This window comes from Phoenix dactylifera, chromosome 16, assembly GCF_009389715.1.
Source record: "Phoenix dactylifera cultivar Barhee BC4 chromosome 16, palm_55x_up_171113_PBpolish2nd_filt_p, whole genome shotgun sequence".
Lineage (NCBI taxonomy): Eukaryota > Viridiplantae > Streptophyta > Magnoliopsida > Arecales > Arecaceae > Phoenix > Phoenix dactylifera.
Window position 1 is genome coordinate 2,579,598 of NC_052407.1, and position 17,752 is coordinate 2,597,349.

Here is a 17,752-nt window from a genome sequence, read left to right on the forward strand (position 1 = left end):
CCCTCAAAACAAACAAACAAAAAAATGAGAAAAGAAAAAAAAATAAGCAGCAGCTTATCAATTGTGCAGAGATATAGCGCATCAGTTGTTTGTTGTGGCTGCTCGATCCGCCATGGTGGTTCATGAAAATAAACAAAAAAGATCATTTGAATCAAAAAAAATTGATAATTATTTATTGCAATCATGCATCTGTCTTTAGCTGTCCATGTTGGGCTACCTTCCTGGTGGAACTTCTAAATTGTAGCAGATAAAATTCTCGGAGACTAATGTGTAACAACTGACTTCAGAACCTGTAACACGTTAGGTTGTTCTTTTTTTTTTCAGGACGGAAAGAGACCCAATTTTGGTAATGGAATTATAGCAGATTAGTTGTGTGAATCCTCAACTTTGGTTGACAAAGTTGCGACGGAATTATGCCTTGTGGGTGTCACGAATGTCATAAAGTCGGCAGCGCCCACCGATTTTACGAGGGCCCAATCCTCCCTCCCTCTCCCTCGCCCCCCGCGCCCGGCGCGACTATTGAGGGCTCGATAGGGTTCTAAAAAAAGCAATCCTGGTCTCTCTTTCCGGCGATTCGGGGGCTCAAAATCCAAGCCTTATAGGGTTCAGGCGGCTGTTGCAGCCGTTAGGGTTCAAAAAGAGCAAGCCCTTCTCTCTTTCTGGCGATCCGGTGGCGGAAATCCGAGCGATCTAGGGTTCGGGCGACTGTTGGCAACTTCGTCGTCAGGGCGATCGATTAAATTCGGTGATGGGCTTGAATAGATTGATACCCCTCAATCTTCTTTTGAGATTCACAGTACGTCAGTCCGGTTCTTTAAAATTTGGAATTTTTGTGGGAGCAAACGCCATAAACTCGCCTATAAGTGCATTAATGCCTCTTTTCTTGATTATTTTGGGGCAGCGGTCGAATGCCATCAGAAGATATAGCGCAGTTGCTGGCAAGGATCCTTCAATTGCCGGTATCGAAGATATCGTTGCTGTTGCTTCGGGGAAAGGCGGCGTTGGGAAGTCTACCACGGCAGGTCTTATTCCTGCATTCATTCATTCTTTTCCTTTCCTTTCCTATAAACATGAATTTTAGCCTTTTTTTTCTTCTAATTAGATTCTTGGGGTTTCCTTACGGTGTGAAATGACGGTGGGTTGATGCTGATAGGCTTATGACATTATGTGTTGTCTCATCAGCAAAAGAGATATCCATCAAGAAACGGGAGGAAGAAAGAAAGATGATTCAAATATAATACTCACTTAGATGTTTTTAGAAAGAGAGAGATAAAGAGAGAACCATCTTGTATGTTTTTTAATTGTTAAAGCATGATAATCTACTATATGCATGTCATCATGGATTTAGTAATTGAATTCCAAGTTGTTAGATGGACGATGAACCACTGTGATTTAAAAATCTGAAGGTACATAATAAATCCATAACCATTAAAACAAATCCCTGCTGCTTGGTGGTGGCTTTGTGATTTATCTTCTACAACTGTAGCCTGCATTCATTGTTGGTGTCAGCCTTTCTGATTCCTTTTTGGTAGTGGTTATTTGTGTTATTTTTAGATCCATCCTCCAGTTTTCTTCAATGTTAAATGCAAAACTAACAAGCTCAAGAAAGTGACATTAAAAGAGGCACCATCCTGTTGAGATTCCATCTCTTTATCGCCTCTTTGAATACCATTTTGTTGAAGGGCAGAAGTGAACTGGACAGTTACCATTCCTTTGTTCTTGGATCAATTTTTCCTGAAATGGACCAGAAGTTCATTTGTGATGCTTATCTCGATAGCATGTCAAAGGGCAAAGAACATTTAATGGTAGTACTGTATTCTCTCTTATTAGTTATTTATTTTATATAACTGTAATTAATCTTAACAACAAATATATATCATATTTATGCATCTATGCATACAATTGAACTATTTTGACCTTAGATGTTTGGCTATGTGTTATCTTGGTGCACATTCGATATTTAAGCATTTTTCTTCTGAATCTACAGTTAATTTGGCCGTTGCACTTGCGAAAACATGTCAGCTCAAGGTGGGTTTACTGGATGCTGACATATATGGGCCATCTATTCCTACAATGATGGATCTATGTGGAAAGCCAGAAGTGAGTGAAGGTGTTGTTCTCTTGTTCTCCTTGATAATTTGTGTATCTTAGATTATTATACTATAGTCATGTCGTTGAAATCATAATATGTTGGAATGTGTTTTTTGATGTTTTTGTGTTCTATACTTTGCATTCAAATATTCATCATAGTTATTGTAGTACTTGATTGATATGGTTTTGCAAAATGAGGTGTTGTGCCTATATGTGCTTGTGTTTTGCATGCATGCTTGAATCTTGCTAGTGTAAATTAAATGGTAGCTACACAAGTTACATATTGACATTTTTGACGACGATATTCAGCATAACAGTGGCACAAATGTTGCAAATCAAATGTTTTCATAGTTTATCAGTTATGTTTCAACTGGTTGTGAAACAGTGACTTTTCAAGGGCAACATACAATGATTTTATGAGATTTCTGCATTAGAAGTAACCCAACATACTAAATTTGGTCCATATGTATTTTATGATGTGTACATCATGATCCACAGTGCAAATTTTTGATTTGTATGAGCTGTGATGCATTTTCCTGATTTATCATAGTTTTTACCATTCATATGAATAGATAATGGTAAGATCTTCTCGCTTAAATTTTTGGTACTCTGATTTCCTCTTTTTCTCTTGTTCTCATTCTATTACATTTGAAGAGAAGAACTTTTAGTAGAATTTTATTTTTTACATGAAATCCAGAATCTATTTACCTTATTTGTGTTATTCTGTCTGTGTCTGTAATTATAAATATGCATTATCACTAAGTAGCAATGCATTTAATGTTTGTCTAACCAGCTATATCAGTGATTTTGCTGGCCCTGCTAGGTTATTTCCATAATTTCAAAGCTTTGTGCCCACTCATTCTGGACAGTTTGGTCCTTTTGAATTATATTTTGTAATAATTCATAACCAGCTTCTTTGGGCTAGACTTTTTTCTTTGTTGCTTTGGCAACATCTTTTCGATTATAACTGCTCTCTGTTGACTGAGCATATCTGAAGATTGGTTCTATCGAAATCCATGAGAGAATTATTAGTAGAAGAATCTTTCAACAGAAAATGTCAGTTGAATCTACCTTATATGCTTTTAATTAATATATCTGTTCTATCATTTGGACTCATGGTTGAATTATTTGCCTCATGTGGGCTATATTTTGTCTTGTAAAGTTGAAGCAATTCACTTCTGAGGATTTTTGGCTAGAATTTTTGCTTTTTGTTTCTTTAGCCACATTTTTTGTAAATTTAACTAATGTCACCTTGCCTTAGCAGATCTGAAGATGGTTCCAATTGAGAACCATGGGGTCCGATGTATGTCCATCGGGTTTCTTGTTGACAAAGATGCTCCAATCGTATGGAGAGGTCCTATGGTTTGTCTTTGGCATGTGTCTTTATTTTCCCTTATTTTACTCCATTCATTGCATAATTATGATATGTTTTTTTATATCTATCATTGTTTCCTATTTCGCTTCGATCTGTTAAATCATCTTTATTGAAGTATTAGTTTTTGATGACTAATTTGAGACTATTTCCATCTGGCATCCTGCCATTTCCATCATATCAGTTAATCAACATGATATTTTGCTAGTTCTGTTTCTCTTTCCATCACCTGTTGTGATAGATTGACTCCCTGTAATTTTACAATGTCAACTGGAATATTATATTATCATGAGGGAGCAACTGTCTAGTTTGCTGTTAAAATATAGTTTTAAAAAGTTGTACCTTGAATGTTACATTGTTTCTAGGCTATATGAAACTTCTCCTGTCAATCTTCCAGTCTAATGATGATTTGAAGAGATGAACTAAATTTACTTAATTTTTTTATTCTATATAATAAAAAACAACAGAACCCAAAAAATGTATGAGAAAGCTTCTTTCGTCCAACATGGATTTCATTCCCATATCCTATAGGTCCATTTTCTTTTTCCCTAGAAGGCTCACAGTCCCTGATGTTCAACCTAATTCAATTTCAGGTAATGAGTGCTCTTGAGAAATTAACAAGGGGAGTTGCTTGGGGAAGTGTTGATATTCTAGTTGTTGATATGCCCCCTGGTACTGGAGATGCTCAGCTGTCTATATCTCAGAGACTGAAGTTATCTGGTAATCAGAAAGGACTAAAAAGCTCTCCAAATGAATCATGCTTCATTTTCTCTCTCATTTTCTATCTAAATGGCTGGATTCCAAATTCTGGATGCAGACTATACGAATAAAATACTTTATTTGTTCAAGATGATTATAAAGTTCTGATAGAATCAATATAGAGAAATTCAAATAAATTTGCACTATTGCAATTGTATTGGTGCTTGATATGTCTTTTATTATTGAATTTAAATTTGAAGCAGCAGTTTTAGTAAATCAATGCTAAGTGTACCTTTACATTTTGTTCGCTGGACATTGCTCATGTCTTGTGGTTTCTTTTTTCAGTATGAGCAGTTTCATTTGCTAATTCATCATCCATAGATATATGTCTCAAATGTCTGTGCCGAACCACATAATATTTCTGAAAGAGATGAACTGTAAATATTTCTATTACTTGTTAGAGAACTCTATTATAATACTATTACCTGTTACAGGGCTCTCTTCTATTACTGAATAAAATGCCTAGGAGCTGGCAAGGTAAGAACTTATCTAACACTTGCTTAGTTGTTGGGAGAACTCAAGGCACAAAAGTTTTGAGGTTACATATTGAAAAACACTAAGAGCGGATTGTAAATAGTTTTCAATTAAGAGACAAGTAAAATCTTTCTAGAATTTATATTAGTAATAACTGTGGAGTGCTGGTCATATGCGGCATGTTGTAGACATTCCTCATACTAGGGGCTCATACTCAAGTGTAAGTTGATCTGATAGTATTTGCCAGCAATAGTACAGATATTACTCATGGAATTTTTTTCTTCCAGAATTGTAATTTGAAAACGCAATTATCTACTTTCAAGTGTTACTTTAAAAAAATTTCTTCTATTGGTAGGAAGCGTTAATTGCATGTCTGAGGAGAATTGTGTGACTCATATTAGGACCATTTGTTAAACTTGGGTTCTTTTTCATAAAAAGCAAATCCAGGCATTTAGTTTATTTTCTTAAACTTATATATCGATGCATGTGAAATTTCTTGTCATAAAATCTTGATATATTTGCACTAGTTGATCCATCATCATAGTAACTTAAGAGAGTGGATACATCCTGTCTATCCAATCAAGAATTTTCAGATCTGAACTTTGTCTTTTTGCTCCACTTTGGCCCCTGTTCACAGTATACTAAAAAAAAGTTTTATGGACTTTATATGAGCACAAATCAAGGAAGATATATCGGTACAAACAATTTATTGCTAAATCTTTTAATTAAGTTGTATATGCTTGTATCTTGGTTCTAAATAATTTCTTGCTCATTGCTACAGGTGCTTTGATTGTTTCAACTCCTCAAGATATTGCTTTGATTGATGCACGAAGAGGAGCCAACATGTTTCGTAAAGTTGAAGTTCCTGTATGGATATCTTTTGGAACTATCTTCTGTATAAATTTATAGATTGAAAGTTTGTTGGGGCTTGAACCTTTAAATGAATGGTTGTATCATATCTTTTGAATACTGGTCAACATGTTAAAGTGCATATCATGCCACCTCCTATGATATATCTTTCAAGTATTTCAGTTAAGAGTTTTTCTGATATCAATACTGGATTATGCGAGTAAAAGATATCATTCCTGCATAAGAAAACCTGCACCTCATTTTAACCTTGCTGCCTCTTCAAATTACCTTTGATTTTATTTATGCAAGAAGCTAGCAAGAGGAAGCTTCCGGTTGAGTTAGTTAATTAATCTCTAAATTATTTTCAGGTATATGAGCTTGGTCTTTTCTGCTAAATTTTAGTTAAACTTTCTAGTAATAGACCATTGATCATTTAATCTTGGTAAGTTCTTAGAATTCTTAGGGCATATCTGCAATAAGATTCTCTGTTTATGTTGACTCTTTAGTTTATTTCGCAACTTCAATAATTTTTCCATCCGTGGTCTCTAACATGACATCGGAATCCTTGTGTCAGTTTCTATGTGACCTCAATTCAGTTGTGAAAGCAATAATGATTATGTAGTGAAATTATTTTAAAGGAATGCTCCAAAGTCATCACAAGGGTCACCACAACTTATGTTCTAGTAAATCATGAGACCCTTGCCTTATCCATTCAAAAGTTCCATTTCACGGTGCAAGCTCATGAACCAAGTGGGCATATAAAGTGGAGAAGTGCCTCTTTATATCTGCTGCCTAGTACTTCTGGAATATCGTTATAAGATGGCAAGTTCTGCTGCTCAGATTAGAAGTTTGGGCAATGAACGTTGCACATGAACAGGAGTCTCATAAACAGGAGGATGTTGAGGCGGATCTGTGGTAAAACTAGGAGAGATAGACTTACAGATGAGCTTATTGGGGTAGACTAGTGGTCATACTGAAGATGAAGGGAGTACTGTATGTAGTGTTCTTCCATGTGCCATTTCATGCTAGAGACAGGTCCAAAGGAGGGGGTGTCTTGTTTCCAAGTCATGTGGAGTAATATGTATTATCTTTCTTGCAAGTGAAGATATCATTTCAGATGCTCATTTTCACTTCTTTTAGTGGGATTGAATTCTATGTGTCTGTAATAATAAACACTGAGCCTGGTCCAAGCCATAACTTTCTGGCAGCTGTTCCTATAATGATTACTCTTTCATTTATATGAAAAAATTGGACAGTCTAGTCCTATAAACACTGAGCCTGGTCCAAGCCTTCTATCTGGCCTGACATTTTAAGCTGTGTTACATCAGGCTGTGAATTTCTTTTCCTTTCTTGAATTTTTGCCCTGTTGAGTTGCTTAAAAGTGTTACATGAATTATTATCAGAGTGCTTATAATTATGGACTTGCTGCATTAAGATCTGTGAAAGGTGGACTGTAGTTTTGGGCGGCAAAGTGGTCGAGTTCTACAAATTGTTCCCTTAAATATGCGAGCATGTGATCTTGATAAAATTTGATGTTTGGATATTGGCATATATCTTTGACATAGCTGCTTAATTTTCTTACTTTATACAGGAGAGGCAGTTTAATAACTTTTATACATTATTAAACTGCCATTTCTGTGTAAAATACTTGATATTCTTTTGTTGCTTAAAAGTTATTTTCTGGAGGTTTAAGTGAAAGTTACATAAGGACTTATCATTATCAATATGGTTCAATAGATTAGTTGAACCCTGCATCTTATCTTTTAACGTGACATTCAAATTTGGTATTTTTGCAGATTTTGGGTCTACTTGAGAACATGAGCTATTTTAAGTGTCCTCATTGTAGTGAGAAATCATATATTTTCGGACATGGTGGAGCACAAAAGACAGCTGAAGAGTTGGATATGAAATTCCTTGGTGAGGTATGGTTATTGTCAAACTCTATACGCTATAGTGATATTTATGCAGTGTAATGTGCATTTTGGAGTTAGCCATCTTGAGGCTGATTGTTGCTTTATCGTCACTGTCCAAAAATTTGAATATTTCATTCAAGTTATTATGGGAGAACAATTGAGAATCTCCTAGTGCCCATCATATTTTGGCTTGATAGATGGTGGGTCCATGTTGGTTTTGAGTTGTGTCACTGCTGCAATCTGCCTCTAGCCCACGTATGGTTTTGTTTGTGTATTATGACATGTCATGTGAATCATGGTTTATGGTACGGGACACCAGGTGTATCAACTCATACTGATATAGAACCAATATTCGGTACATTCCTCATATCAAGTATCAGTACCAAGAACTGGACCGCACCAACATAGTAACAGTTGGGGATATTGGTATAGATACCAAAACTGGAACTGTAAACCTTGATATGAATCAGTTTCAAACTTTAGGTTTGGCAATCACCATGTTCTCTTACAGTATAGTCACAGTGCACAAGTTGCAACATTGATATTGAATTCAATTGCTACTCTGTCTTCCAGTTCTATATACAGTATTGTTCGTTATATGTGGTCCATTAAGCTTGGTTTCTTTGTTAATGGCGTCCTATCACCACGCATTTCTGGTATCTTCTAGGGCTAGGCGCTCTCGTGAGATGATTAGCCATGAATTCGAGGAAAGGGGCATATGATATAGACATTATGGATTCTTTATGGACATACTTGTGAAGTGTATTAACTATGAACTTACATACAAAGTGATGATATACCCTGAAAAATTAATTTTTTTCATTATTACCCTTTTCTATAGACTGAATGTTTGGCTCAAGTATTCTTAAATAATTGATTTAGTCAAGCAGTTTTCAAAGATTCACAAACTGTACAAGTTGTTGATATATTCCATGAAGATTCGTGGATTACAAATTGATGATGCAAACTGCTGTTATTAGTGCTGGAGCTTTTGTATTTTTTTGCAGTTGTTCCCTCTTCCATGATTCTTCTTTACATGAATATGTGTATATATATGATGGGTTTGCATTCTCTTGTTTATTATAAATTTCTGATTCTGATATTTTGGTGAGTTTTCTGCTCAAGTTTATAAAATTTCATGCTTATACCAGATACTGCTTGGCAATTTTACTGATACCTCATTGTACTGTCTCAACATTTAGCACATCAGACGCTTGCTTTATGTTTCAGATAAATGCTTGATTCTTATAAATATTTCATGCACAATAAATCGTCTTGTATTTTCATTTGTAATCCTATTAAACATCATAAAGATAAAATAGTATATTGTATTAACTAATCTGGATCAAAAGTTATCAGCAGAACAGTTGGGAAGCAAATTTTACAAAATTAAATTCATCATAAAGATAAAATAGTATATTGTATTAACTAATCTGCATCAAAAGTTATCAGCAGAACTGTTGGGAAGCAAATTTTTCAAAATTAAATTTCTAATTAGTTTGGGTTTGACATGTTCATTGAAATGTGCTGCTGAGGGGTTTGTTTGACTGATTCGTGTCATCAAACATAGTGACATTGGTTCAGTAGATCAGTGAAATAATATATATTTCAAAAGATATGGAGCCATGGAGGGCATGTATTGCATTGGTGAGGCGCTGTTTTATATGTAGTTTTGTAATCCATGCATTACCTCTTTTTCCCCACATTTAGTGGATACTTAATTCAGCCTTTCTACTGAAACGTCTCTCTTACTTTAGCATCATGTTTGACGGGACAATTTTCCTCTTTATTAGCAAACATTTGTTTTTTTGTTTGCTATCGCATTTTGTTTTTCCTCTTTTAGATACCTTTGGAGCTAGATATCAGAAGCAGTTCAGATGAAGGCTGTCCAATAGTTATATCGGCCCCGAACTCTTCCGCTGCAAAAGCGTACACTGATGTGGCTGAAAAGGTGGCGCACAGACTAAAGGAGTTAGCCGAAGAACGACAGCAAGGTCCGCAGATCATGTTGTGAAACTGGGCAGCCCAAAGGGTATCGAAATGACTTTAACTTTGTCTTATAGACGTATATCAAGATTTGCCATGCCATGGCCATCATTTACCTGATCGGTACTACTGGAAATCTGGCACTAATCATGATGCCTTAATCTGACACCAATCTTGCATTATGTATTAAACTTCTATCTTTGTTTATTGATTTCGATTCTTCCATTTTTTTAAAAAAAAGTGGGGGACCGAGAGAGCTTATTGATGTAGATTTAAGAGCGCCCTGATATCGCCAGAAGAGCCACAATTGTCAAGAAAATAAAGCAAGATTAGTTGGTATTTTAGGTTGTGTCGTGTCTTCCTACATCCTCTATGAAGCAAGATTAGTTGGAAATGCTTCCAGTTTATCCGGTGAGTTTCACCAGTGATATGGTCCATGCGACACGACGTTTTCGATTAAACTACGACGGCACGTACATCAAACTGACGGGAGTTACGATAACACAAAACAGAGTAAACCAATTGGGTTACTTTGGGCTTTCCATCAACAATTCCAATATCAAAAAAATCAGGCATGTCTTTTTTGGCCAGAAAATGATTAGTGTTCTTAGAATGCTACACGTATTAGCGCGATTACTGAAGGTGATGACAAGAAGCTCTGTGCCTTCGATGATCTGCCCTGCGTCAGGATCCTTGAGATTGCAATCCGTACATAGTAGCTAAAGCACCTACTTACCGGAAGAACACACGTCACAGAGGCTTACATCAACATCGAATCTATATAATGCACAAATTCTGACACATTGTAGATTATAACCGGAAGCAAAGCCATAATATCGTTTGCTAGTGTCAAGTATCATGACGTGGCACGAGCCTTCTGGTGTGCAAGGCATTTTGAACTAGGAATTTGATGCATGCCAACTAGGTTCGATATACATGACGACGCGAGTAACGCGCCGCGGCCGTGAGATGGGTCAGGGTCCAAACTGACCCTCCCACACCCTAATTTCCTATTACAAAATGCCCTCCTAAGGACGGAGAAAAATAGGCGAGTGGCATACCCTTCACTCCTCGTGCGACTTTACCCACTTATTTCAGCGACATGCAAGCCCCTGACTTGCATGATATTTTATTGCCCTTCATACATACAAATTTACATTTTTAACCTCCAAGAAAATTGCCATTTCACTTTTAATCCCTAGACATTCACCGATACTCCTTTAAATTATCGGTTGTGACATGATAACAAAATCAAGTTTTTACCCTTTAGGTCGGTTGATATTAATTGTTGAGCATGCTATGGAAAAATGGATAAGATATGATCTTAGACTCAAACAGTGTTCCTAACTTAGTTTGGATCCAACTCACACGATCTTGGCATGAAAATAGTAGCTCAGACTCATCTTAGTCAATGCTTATTTCAATCTATCATTTAATTTTCTATTTTTATACGAAGTTAATAGTTTCCCAGTAAACTTGCAGCAAAATGTAAGTTTTCTATGCTCGGAATACCTTTTAGAAATTATTCGGTATCATGTTATGATTTTTTTTCTACTTTAATAATATCCATGTACCAATAAAAGAGGTATTAATCTATCAAATCGACCTATTGCACCAACATGATGCTTATGCCAACTTGGCGTTTGTTTATGTCATTCTAGAAATTTAGCATCTGAATACACCATAGTAAGTTGACTCTTGTTGGCTATTTAAAATGTGAGTTATTTACAATAGTTTTTAGGTTTGGAAATAAGCGCAACACAAGAAGTGAGAACAAGAAATATTTGATGAAAATTTACATAATTCAAAAAACAGAAAATATTATATGAAATCATAAAATTATTAATATATTTATTTTAAGGCACAAGAATTATATCTTATAAAGTTTTGAAAAATTTTAAAATCTTTAAAATGGTCTACATCATCCTTTCCTAACCACCGCACAATACTTTAATGTAAAAGATAGAAGAAAAATTCGCCAAAAAAAAGATCAATAAAAAAAAAAATCTTTCTTCAGCTTCTTCCCCATGTGTCTTTTTTTTTTAAAAAAAAAATCATGCAAAGAGGGTAAATATATTTTTCTTTACATATAGTGATTAATAAATTTTCTTTACTTAAATATGATTTTATATTTGTAAAACTTCTAATCAAAGAAAGAAACTTGAACAAGACTCTTGTATGAAGGGGTATCTCAAAACTCTGGAACGGATTTTTTCCCCGGGGATGGGACCAAAGCGTAGGGGGAGAGAGAAAGAAAAGATGGTGGGACCCGATGTGTGGATAAGCATATACTTTTTTCTCATCCAACTGGGAGAACACGAACATAAATTTAGGTATCAAACTTAACTATGAAGCATGCCATGGCAAAACAAATAAGATAGCTGTGGTTCTGGGTTCAACCAGCATTGCTGAATCGCTAACTTAATCTAAATCCAAGTCGCATGTTCTTGGCATCAAAATACTAGGGCAAACTCATCTTTATCCAAAGCTTCTTTCAACCTAACTACCATTTAGTATCTATTTGTACAAAGATAATAGCTTCCCAATAAAACTTGTGAGAATTAGAAATTATATTGAGTGTCATTTTTTTGATTTTCTACTTTAAAATGTGAGTTAGTCACATGGTTGCTATGTTAGGAAAGAGTTCAAGAAATGATAAAAAAAGAGTGGAAAATAATTGATCAAAACTATATAATATGGAAAATGGAAACCAGATAAATTTTTTTCATATATTAGTCTTTAGTAGAATAAACAAGAAGTACATCTCACATAGTTCAATAGAAACTTGTATCTTGGTGAACATCATTCCTCCCGGCCGACATAAGAAAATTCAATAAAAAAAATACATGAAAAATCCTCTAAAAATGGATATCAATAAAAAATCCTTCTCCACTCATTGCCTATGGATTTTTTTTGTTTTTTTTAAAAAAATAGAAGGGGTACATACTTTTCTTCATTTTTTTCATGGGTATGGATATTTGCTATAGCTTCACGCATATTTTAGTAAATAATAGATTGTTTTAAGTTAAAAATTTATATTTATAAGACTTCTAATAAAGAAAAGAAACTTGAATAAATGTCTTATGTGGAAAGATAACTCATAAGTCATGTCCATCTAATATTTTTCCCTTACTTACTATACAAGATGGGATTGAGGCTTACTGAAAGGGCAGGTGGAGAAGAGAATATAGGAAGGATGGTACTTGAGGGCTAATCTTAGTCCGACTCGAGAAAATTTTGGAAACCAAGGTGCGTAAGGAAGAGAAACACATAGAGCACATATTTTTTTCTCACCTGGGTCTGCAAACATGTTTTCTGCATTTCTTAAAATATGCTTCACATTTCTTTTCAAATTTAATTTCCTAGCAAACCTTTTTGGAGTAAGAAATAGGATTCTCAGCATCTAAGCTTAGTTAAGCTATTACAGAGTAAATTGATTTGACGAGAGTAATAATGGTCGATTGCTTTCTTATTATAGATATTGCTATTATTTTGAACATTCCATGAACATAATGGGACATATAAATCATTGTGTTTTTTTATTGAAAAATATTTATGAAAGTGGAATGCTTGCTTTTTTCTTGTTTCAGATATGAATATAGAAGGAAGTGGGTTTATGGCTTCCAAAATTTTGCTTCTTTGGTTTTCTAGTCTTACATGGAATCAATTTAGGTGGCAATATATTGTGACCGCAATCTCTTCCTGAATATCAAATATGTGGATGCGAAAAAATCTAATGTCCAAAAAAAATACAATTAATAGGGCTTAAATTTTAAGTAGAGATTAGTGCCAAATTTGGGCAGTTGTAGTGAGAGTGTCCTAGAATTTTAAATCATTTTTGTCTCGGAGAACTAAGAGATGTATTGATACTGTTATTTTTTTTCTTTTTTGGTATTTTAATTGCATTAGGATTTCATTAGAGATATTATTAATCATGACCTCTCAATTAAAAAATTTTGGCTACAAAAAGATAGTGTATAAATAAAAGAAAAGTATGACCATAGTAACTTTTTCCATCAAACTAGTATGGCTAGAGAGAGATTCACACACAACATAATTCGTGTGCGCTTTCTATTATCGAAATTGGACACATATCAAATCTCATTTAATTTATGCTAACGTGGCATTTCATGCAACACGAGAAGTTCATATGATAGAAGAAGAAATATTATTCGTCATACATGATAAATTCTTAATTGCCTTGTCATTTTCCAACTCGTAGAAATTTAAACTAATTGGCATCAAAAGTACAATGCATAAATTAAGAAAAGGTAAATCAGCTTGAAATATTGAACCTTAAAGCTTGGTACAATTGAGTAATTTTAATTCTTTGACTAGTTAGCAAAGCTGATATTCTTTCTCAAAAATCTTAATTATACTAATTTGGCTTAACAAATTAGTATTCCTCTAAGTATCACGAAGTTAGTATCAAATCTAGTGAAATATCCTGGAATTTTAGATCATTATTTTTCATGCACAAGCATAACTAATTTGAAATTTGATGTCTAGATAAAAAGAAGGCCAGTCACATATTATCGTAGCGGATATAGAGATCACTTCAAAATCAAAGTTTTACTAAATGTCCGTACATTTCATCGATCTCATTTGCTAAAAAAAATAAAAGGTCAAAATATTAGATTATGTATCATATTGTTGACTCCTTGTTAGCTAGCTTTTATCCACCCATATTAGATGCATTGAACTCTAGCTTTATAATATTGACAAAAAACCCACCAATTTTCAGCTATTTTTCTCTATCAAGATGGTCCCACCATCCTAATAAAAGCTCCTATTTACTAATCCATCCAATCTCAATCAAATTGTCAACACACAAAAAATCAAACACCAACTTTGCTATAATTAGACCATGGATTAGAGGGTAGCATAGAAAATTAATGTTAGAATTGTTCAGATTGTGAAGGGCAAAATGGTAATAAATCTATAGGAGATAAGGAGGCGATTCGCGAGGTTGACCTAAATACCCTCTTTTTATTCACCGCCGCGGCCTCCCTCTTCCTTTCCCAAACCCTCTTCTGCCCTTTTGCCCCTGCAACGCCTCCCCATCTCTCTCCTCCTCTCCTTGCCCTTCGCCAACTAAATCTCTCTCTCTCTAATTCTCACTGCCCCTCCTTCAAATCTCTCCCTTCTCTCCCAGCACCCGCCAAGGCCAACTTCCCTTCTCCCTCTCTCGGTTCAAAAACAATCTCATCTTCGGCCTACTCAAAACCTAGTTCTTGGTTTCTTCTAGATCTCTTGCTCCTCCTTCCTCCTCCCACCAATTCGTTTCTGGGATTCGTTCCTTGAGCTCTCTGCCACTGTTTCCCCCCAGAAATCTCGTGTTCTGATATCGGGTTTCGCTGCGGACGGGGTTCGCTCCTTTACTCCATAACCGAGGTATGGTTTCTTCGTCGACTTTTTTCCTGATGAACTTTGTGGACTCTTTCTTCACTTTGTCGTTGGTTCTTTTCTTTTCTTTTCTTTTTTCCTTTCCGCGAAAGGTGGAATTTTGCTGTTTGAAATGAGAGAAAATTTTGGACTTGTGTGAGCAGGTTTTGTGTTTTCTTGCCTATTTGTTTCTCAGTCATGTCGAGTGGAGCATAAAAATTTGATTTTTTTCTTTTCTTTTGCTGGTTTGCTATTCAAGGATTCGGTGATCGACGAGGCTTTGAGCTAAAGGTTGTTTCTTTATTGGATAACTTATACATCGCCACCAAGGTTTTGAGCTAAAGGTTGTTTGATAATTTATATATGGCCAACCATGATCTGGTTCTCGGACAGAACCCTGATCTCGCCCTCGGGCAGAGCCATGACCTGGTTATCGGGCAGGGCCACGGCCTTGGCCTGGGGCAGAGGCATGGTCTCGGTCTGGGGCATGCCCATGACCATGAGCTTGGTTTACGGCAGGCACATGAGCATGATCTTGGACTTGGGCATCACCATGACAGCCGTTTGGTTCTCGGCCACCACCATCCCCATGACCATGACCATGATCACAGCAATGAACTGGCTCTGGGTCAGAACCATGATCCTGATCCGGATGCCCTTGCTGCACAGAACCATGAGCTGGGTCTATCAGACAACCATGAATTGGCTCTTGCTGAAGGTCATGATCTTGGCGTCGAACACAACCTGGACCAGTTGTCTGTTGAGCAGGCTCAGGAGCTTGGTCTCCAATCCAGCCACGATATATCACAGGCTCACATGTTAATTCCTCAGGTCCTGCAGTCTCGCAGGATCATTGTGAACCCCGAACAGCAGCTCACTGTAGGCCAGGAGTTCCCAGATGTCAAAGCCTGCCGGCGGGCGTTGCGGGATATGGCCATTTCTTGCCATTTTGAGATACAGACAGTGAAGTCGGATAAGACTCGTTTCACTGCAAAGTGCGCAGCTGAGGGTTGTCCATGGCGTGTTCATGCTGCCAAGCTTCCTGGAGTGCCCACTTTCACAATCAGGACTATCCATGAGAGCCATTCCTGCTCTGGAATTAACCATCTTGGGCATCAGCAGGCGTCAGTTCAGTGGGTTGCAAGTTCTGTGGAGGATCGGCTTCGGGAGAACCCACAGTATAAGCCCAAGGAGATACTGGAAGAGATCCACAGGGTGCATGGAATCACTTTGTCCTACAAACAGGCATGGAGAGGGAAGGAACGGATCATGGCTTCTGTCCGCGGGGCCTTTGAAGAAGGCTATCGTCTCCTACCGCAGTACTGTGAACAAGTTAAAAGGACAAATCCAGGAAGCATTGCATCAGTTTATGGAAATCCAGATGATAATTGCTTCCGCCGCCTTTTCATCTCATTCTATGCTTCCATATATGGTTTTGTTAATGCATGCCGCCCACTTATTGGGCTCGATAGGACTCTCTTGAAAAGTAAATATCTCGGGACCTTGCTCCTTGCCACAGGGTTTGATGGAGATGGTGCTCTATTTCCTCTAGCATTTGGGGTGGTTGATGAGGAAAACGATGAGAATTGGATTTGGTTCTTATCTGAACTGCATGCTCTGCTTGAGGCCAACACAGAGAATATGCCAAGGCTCACAATCCTGTCAGACAGGCAGAAAGGAATTGTAGATGGGGTAGACTTCAACTTCCCGACCGCCTTTCATGGGTTCTGCATGCGCCACCTCAGTGAAAGTTTCCGCAAAGAGTTCAACAACACTATGCTTGTCAACCTCCTCTGGGAAGCTGCCCATGCTCTCACAGTTATTGAATTTGAAGCCAAGATATTGGAGATTGAAGAGATATCACAGGAGGCTGCCTTCTGGATCAGACGCATTCCTCCTCGTCTCTGGGCTACAGCTTATTTTGAGGGAACACGGTATGGGCACTTGACAGCAAATATTGCTGAGTCACTAAATAGTTGGATACTTGAAGCCTCTGGGCTTCCGATAATTCAGATGATGGAGAGCATCCGACGGCAGTTGATGACCTGGTTCAATGAGCGTCGCGAGACAAGCATGCAGTGGACAACAATCCTTGTACCATTGGCTGAGCGGCGTGTATCAGATGCCATAGAACGGGCACGGGGCTATCAAGTAGGACGAGCAAATGAGGCGGAGTTTGAAGTCGTCTCCCCTCACGAGGGAACAAATATCGTAGACATTCGCAACCGCTGCTGTTTGTGTCGAGGGTGGCAGCTCTATGGTTTGCCTTGTGCTCATGGGGTGGCAGCACTCCTCTCTTGTCGACAGAATGTTCATAGGTACACTGAGAGCTGTTTCACCGTTGCCACTTATAGAAAGACCTATTCGCAGACAATACATCCCATTCCAGATAAGAGCCTTTGGAAGGAACTCTCAGAAACAAATCACAATGGAGGGGAAAAAATTGAGATAGTCATAAACCCTCCCAAATCCCTCAGGCCTCCGGGCAGGCCAAGGAAGAAGAGAGTTCGCGCAGAGGACCGTGGTCGAGTCAAGCGAGTCGTGCACTGCAGCCGGTGCAATCAAACAGGTCATTTCAGAACAACATGTGCAGCACCCATATAACAGCTGCCTTTGGTGGCTACATTCCTGTGGAAGTGTTTGGTGTGCTTTTCCTATATGAGCTTCCAGTGAGCAGATTCCTTGCAGATAGGGATAATTTTTTATCTTCTTTGTTGTGCCTCTAGGAAAATGCTCTTGGTTTTAATTTCTCAGAATGCTTTGTCTTAATAATGTTGTGATCTTCAGTTTCCGATCAATTTGGCAGCATCTGACAGTGAAGTCATTGTACAGTATAATATGAGATGACCATTTTGTTCTAAGTGGTTCTTGATTTTTTGAGTCTTCGTCGAACTAAAAGTTATTTCTTAGCTTTTTCTTCATC

The 17,752-nt window shown here is 37.1% G+C and overlaps 2 protein-coding genes across 3 annotated transcripts; both read left to right on the forward strand.

Annotated features, from left to right (window-relative positions):
- The first annotated feature begins 387 nt into the window (after window positions 1–387).
- LOC103724168 (iron-sulfur protein NUBPL) lies at window positions 388–9,676 on the forward strand. Of its 2 annotated transcripts, XM_008815340.4 has the most exons (8): window positions 388–796; window positions 902–1,022; window positions 1,988–2,110; window positions 3,356–3,453; window positions 4,057–4,183; window positions 5,478–5,563; window positions 7,342–7,467; window positions 9,302–9,676. In XM_008815340.4, exons 1-8 carry the CDS (start codon window positions 749–751, stop codon window positions 9,470–9,472), a joined length of 900 nt encoding a protein of 299 aa, XP_008813562.2. In that variant the 5' UTR covers window positions 388–748; the 3' UTR covers window positions 9,473–9,676. The 2 variants fall into 2 exon arrangements, with proteins under 2 accessions (XP_008813562.2, XP_038970165.1); XM_039114237.1 differs by lacking the exon at window positions 3,356–3,453 and having other exon boundaries at window positions 1,988–2,100.
- A 4,779-nt stretch (window positions 9,677–14,455) lies between these two features.
- Window positions 14,456–17,750, forward strand: LOC103724167. The gene is made up of 2 exons (XM_008815339.4): window positions 14,456–14,838; window positions 15,089–17,750. The coding sequence occupies exon 2, from the start codon at window positions 15,193–15,195 to the stop codon at window positions 17,431–17,433; it is 2,241 nt and encodes a 746-aa protein (XP_008813561.1). The 5' UTR covers window positions 14,456–14,838; window positions 15,089–15,192; the 3' UTR covers window positions 17,434–17,750.
- Window positions 17,751–17,752: the final 2 nt, after the last annotated feature.

Coding starts and splice junctions, on each gene's coding strand:
- LOC103724168 (XM_008815340.4), top strand. CDS start 749: ATGGGCTTGAATAGATTGATACCCCTCAATCTTCTTTTGAGATTCACA. Junction 2,111..3,355: donor AAAGCCAGAAGTGAGTGAAG/GTGTTGTTCTCT, acceptor TTGCCTTAGCAG/ATCTGAAGATGGTTCCAATT. Junction 5,564..7,341: donor TTCGTAAAGTTGAAGTTCCT/GTATGGATATCT, acceptor GTATTTTTGCAG/ATTTTGGGTCTACTTGAGAA.
- LOC103724167 (XM_008815339.4), top strand. CDS start 15,193: ATGGCCAACCATGATCTGGTTCTCGGACAGAACCCTGATCTCGCCCTC.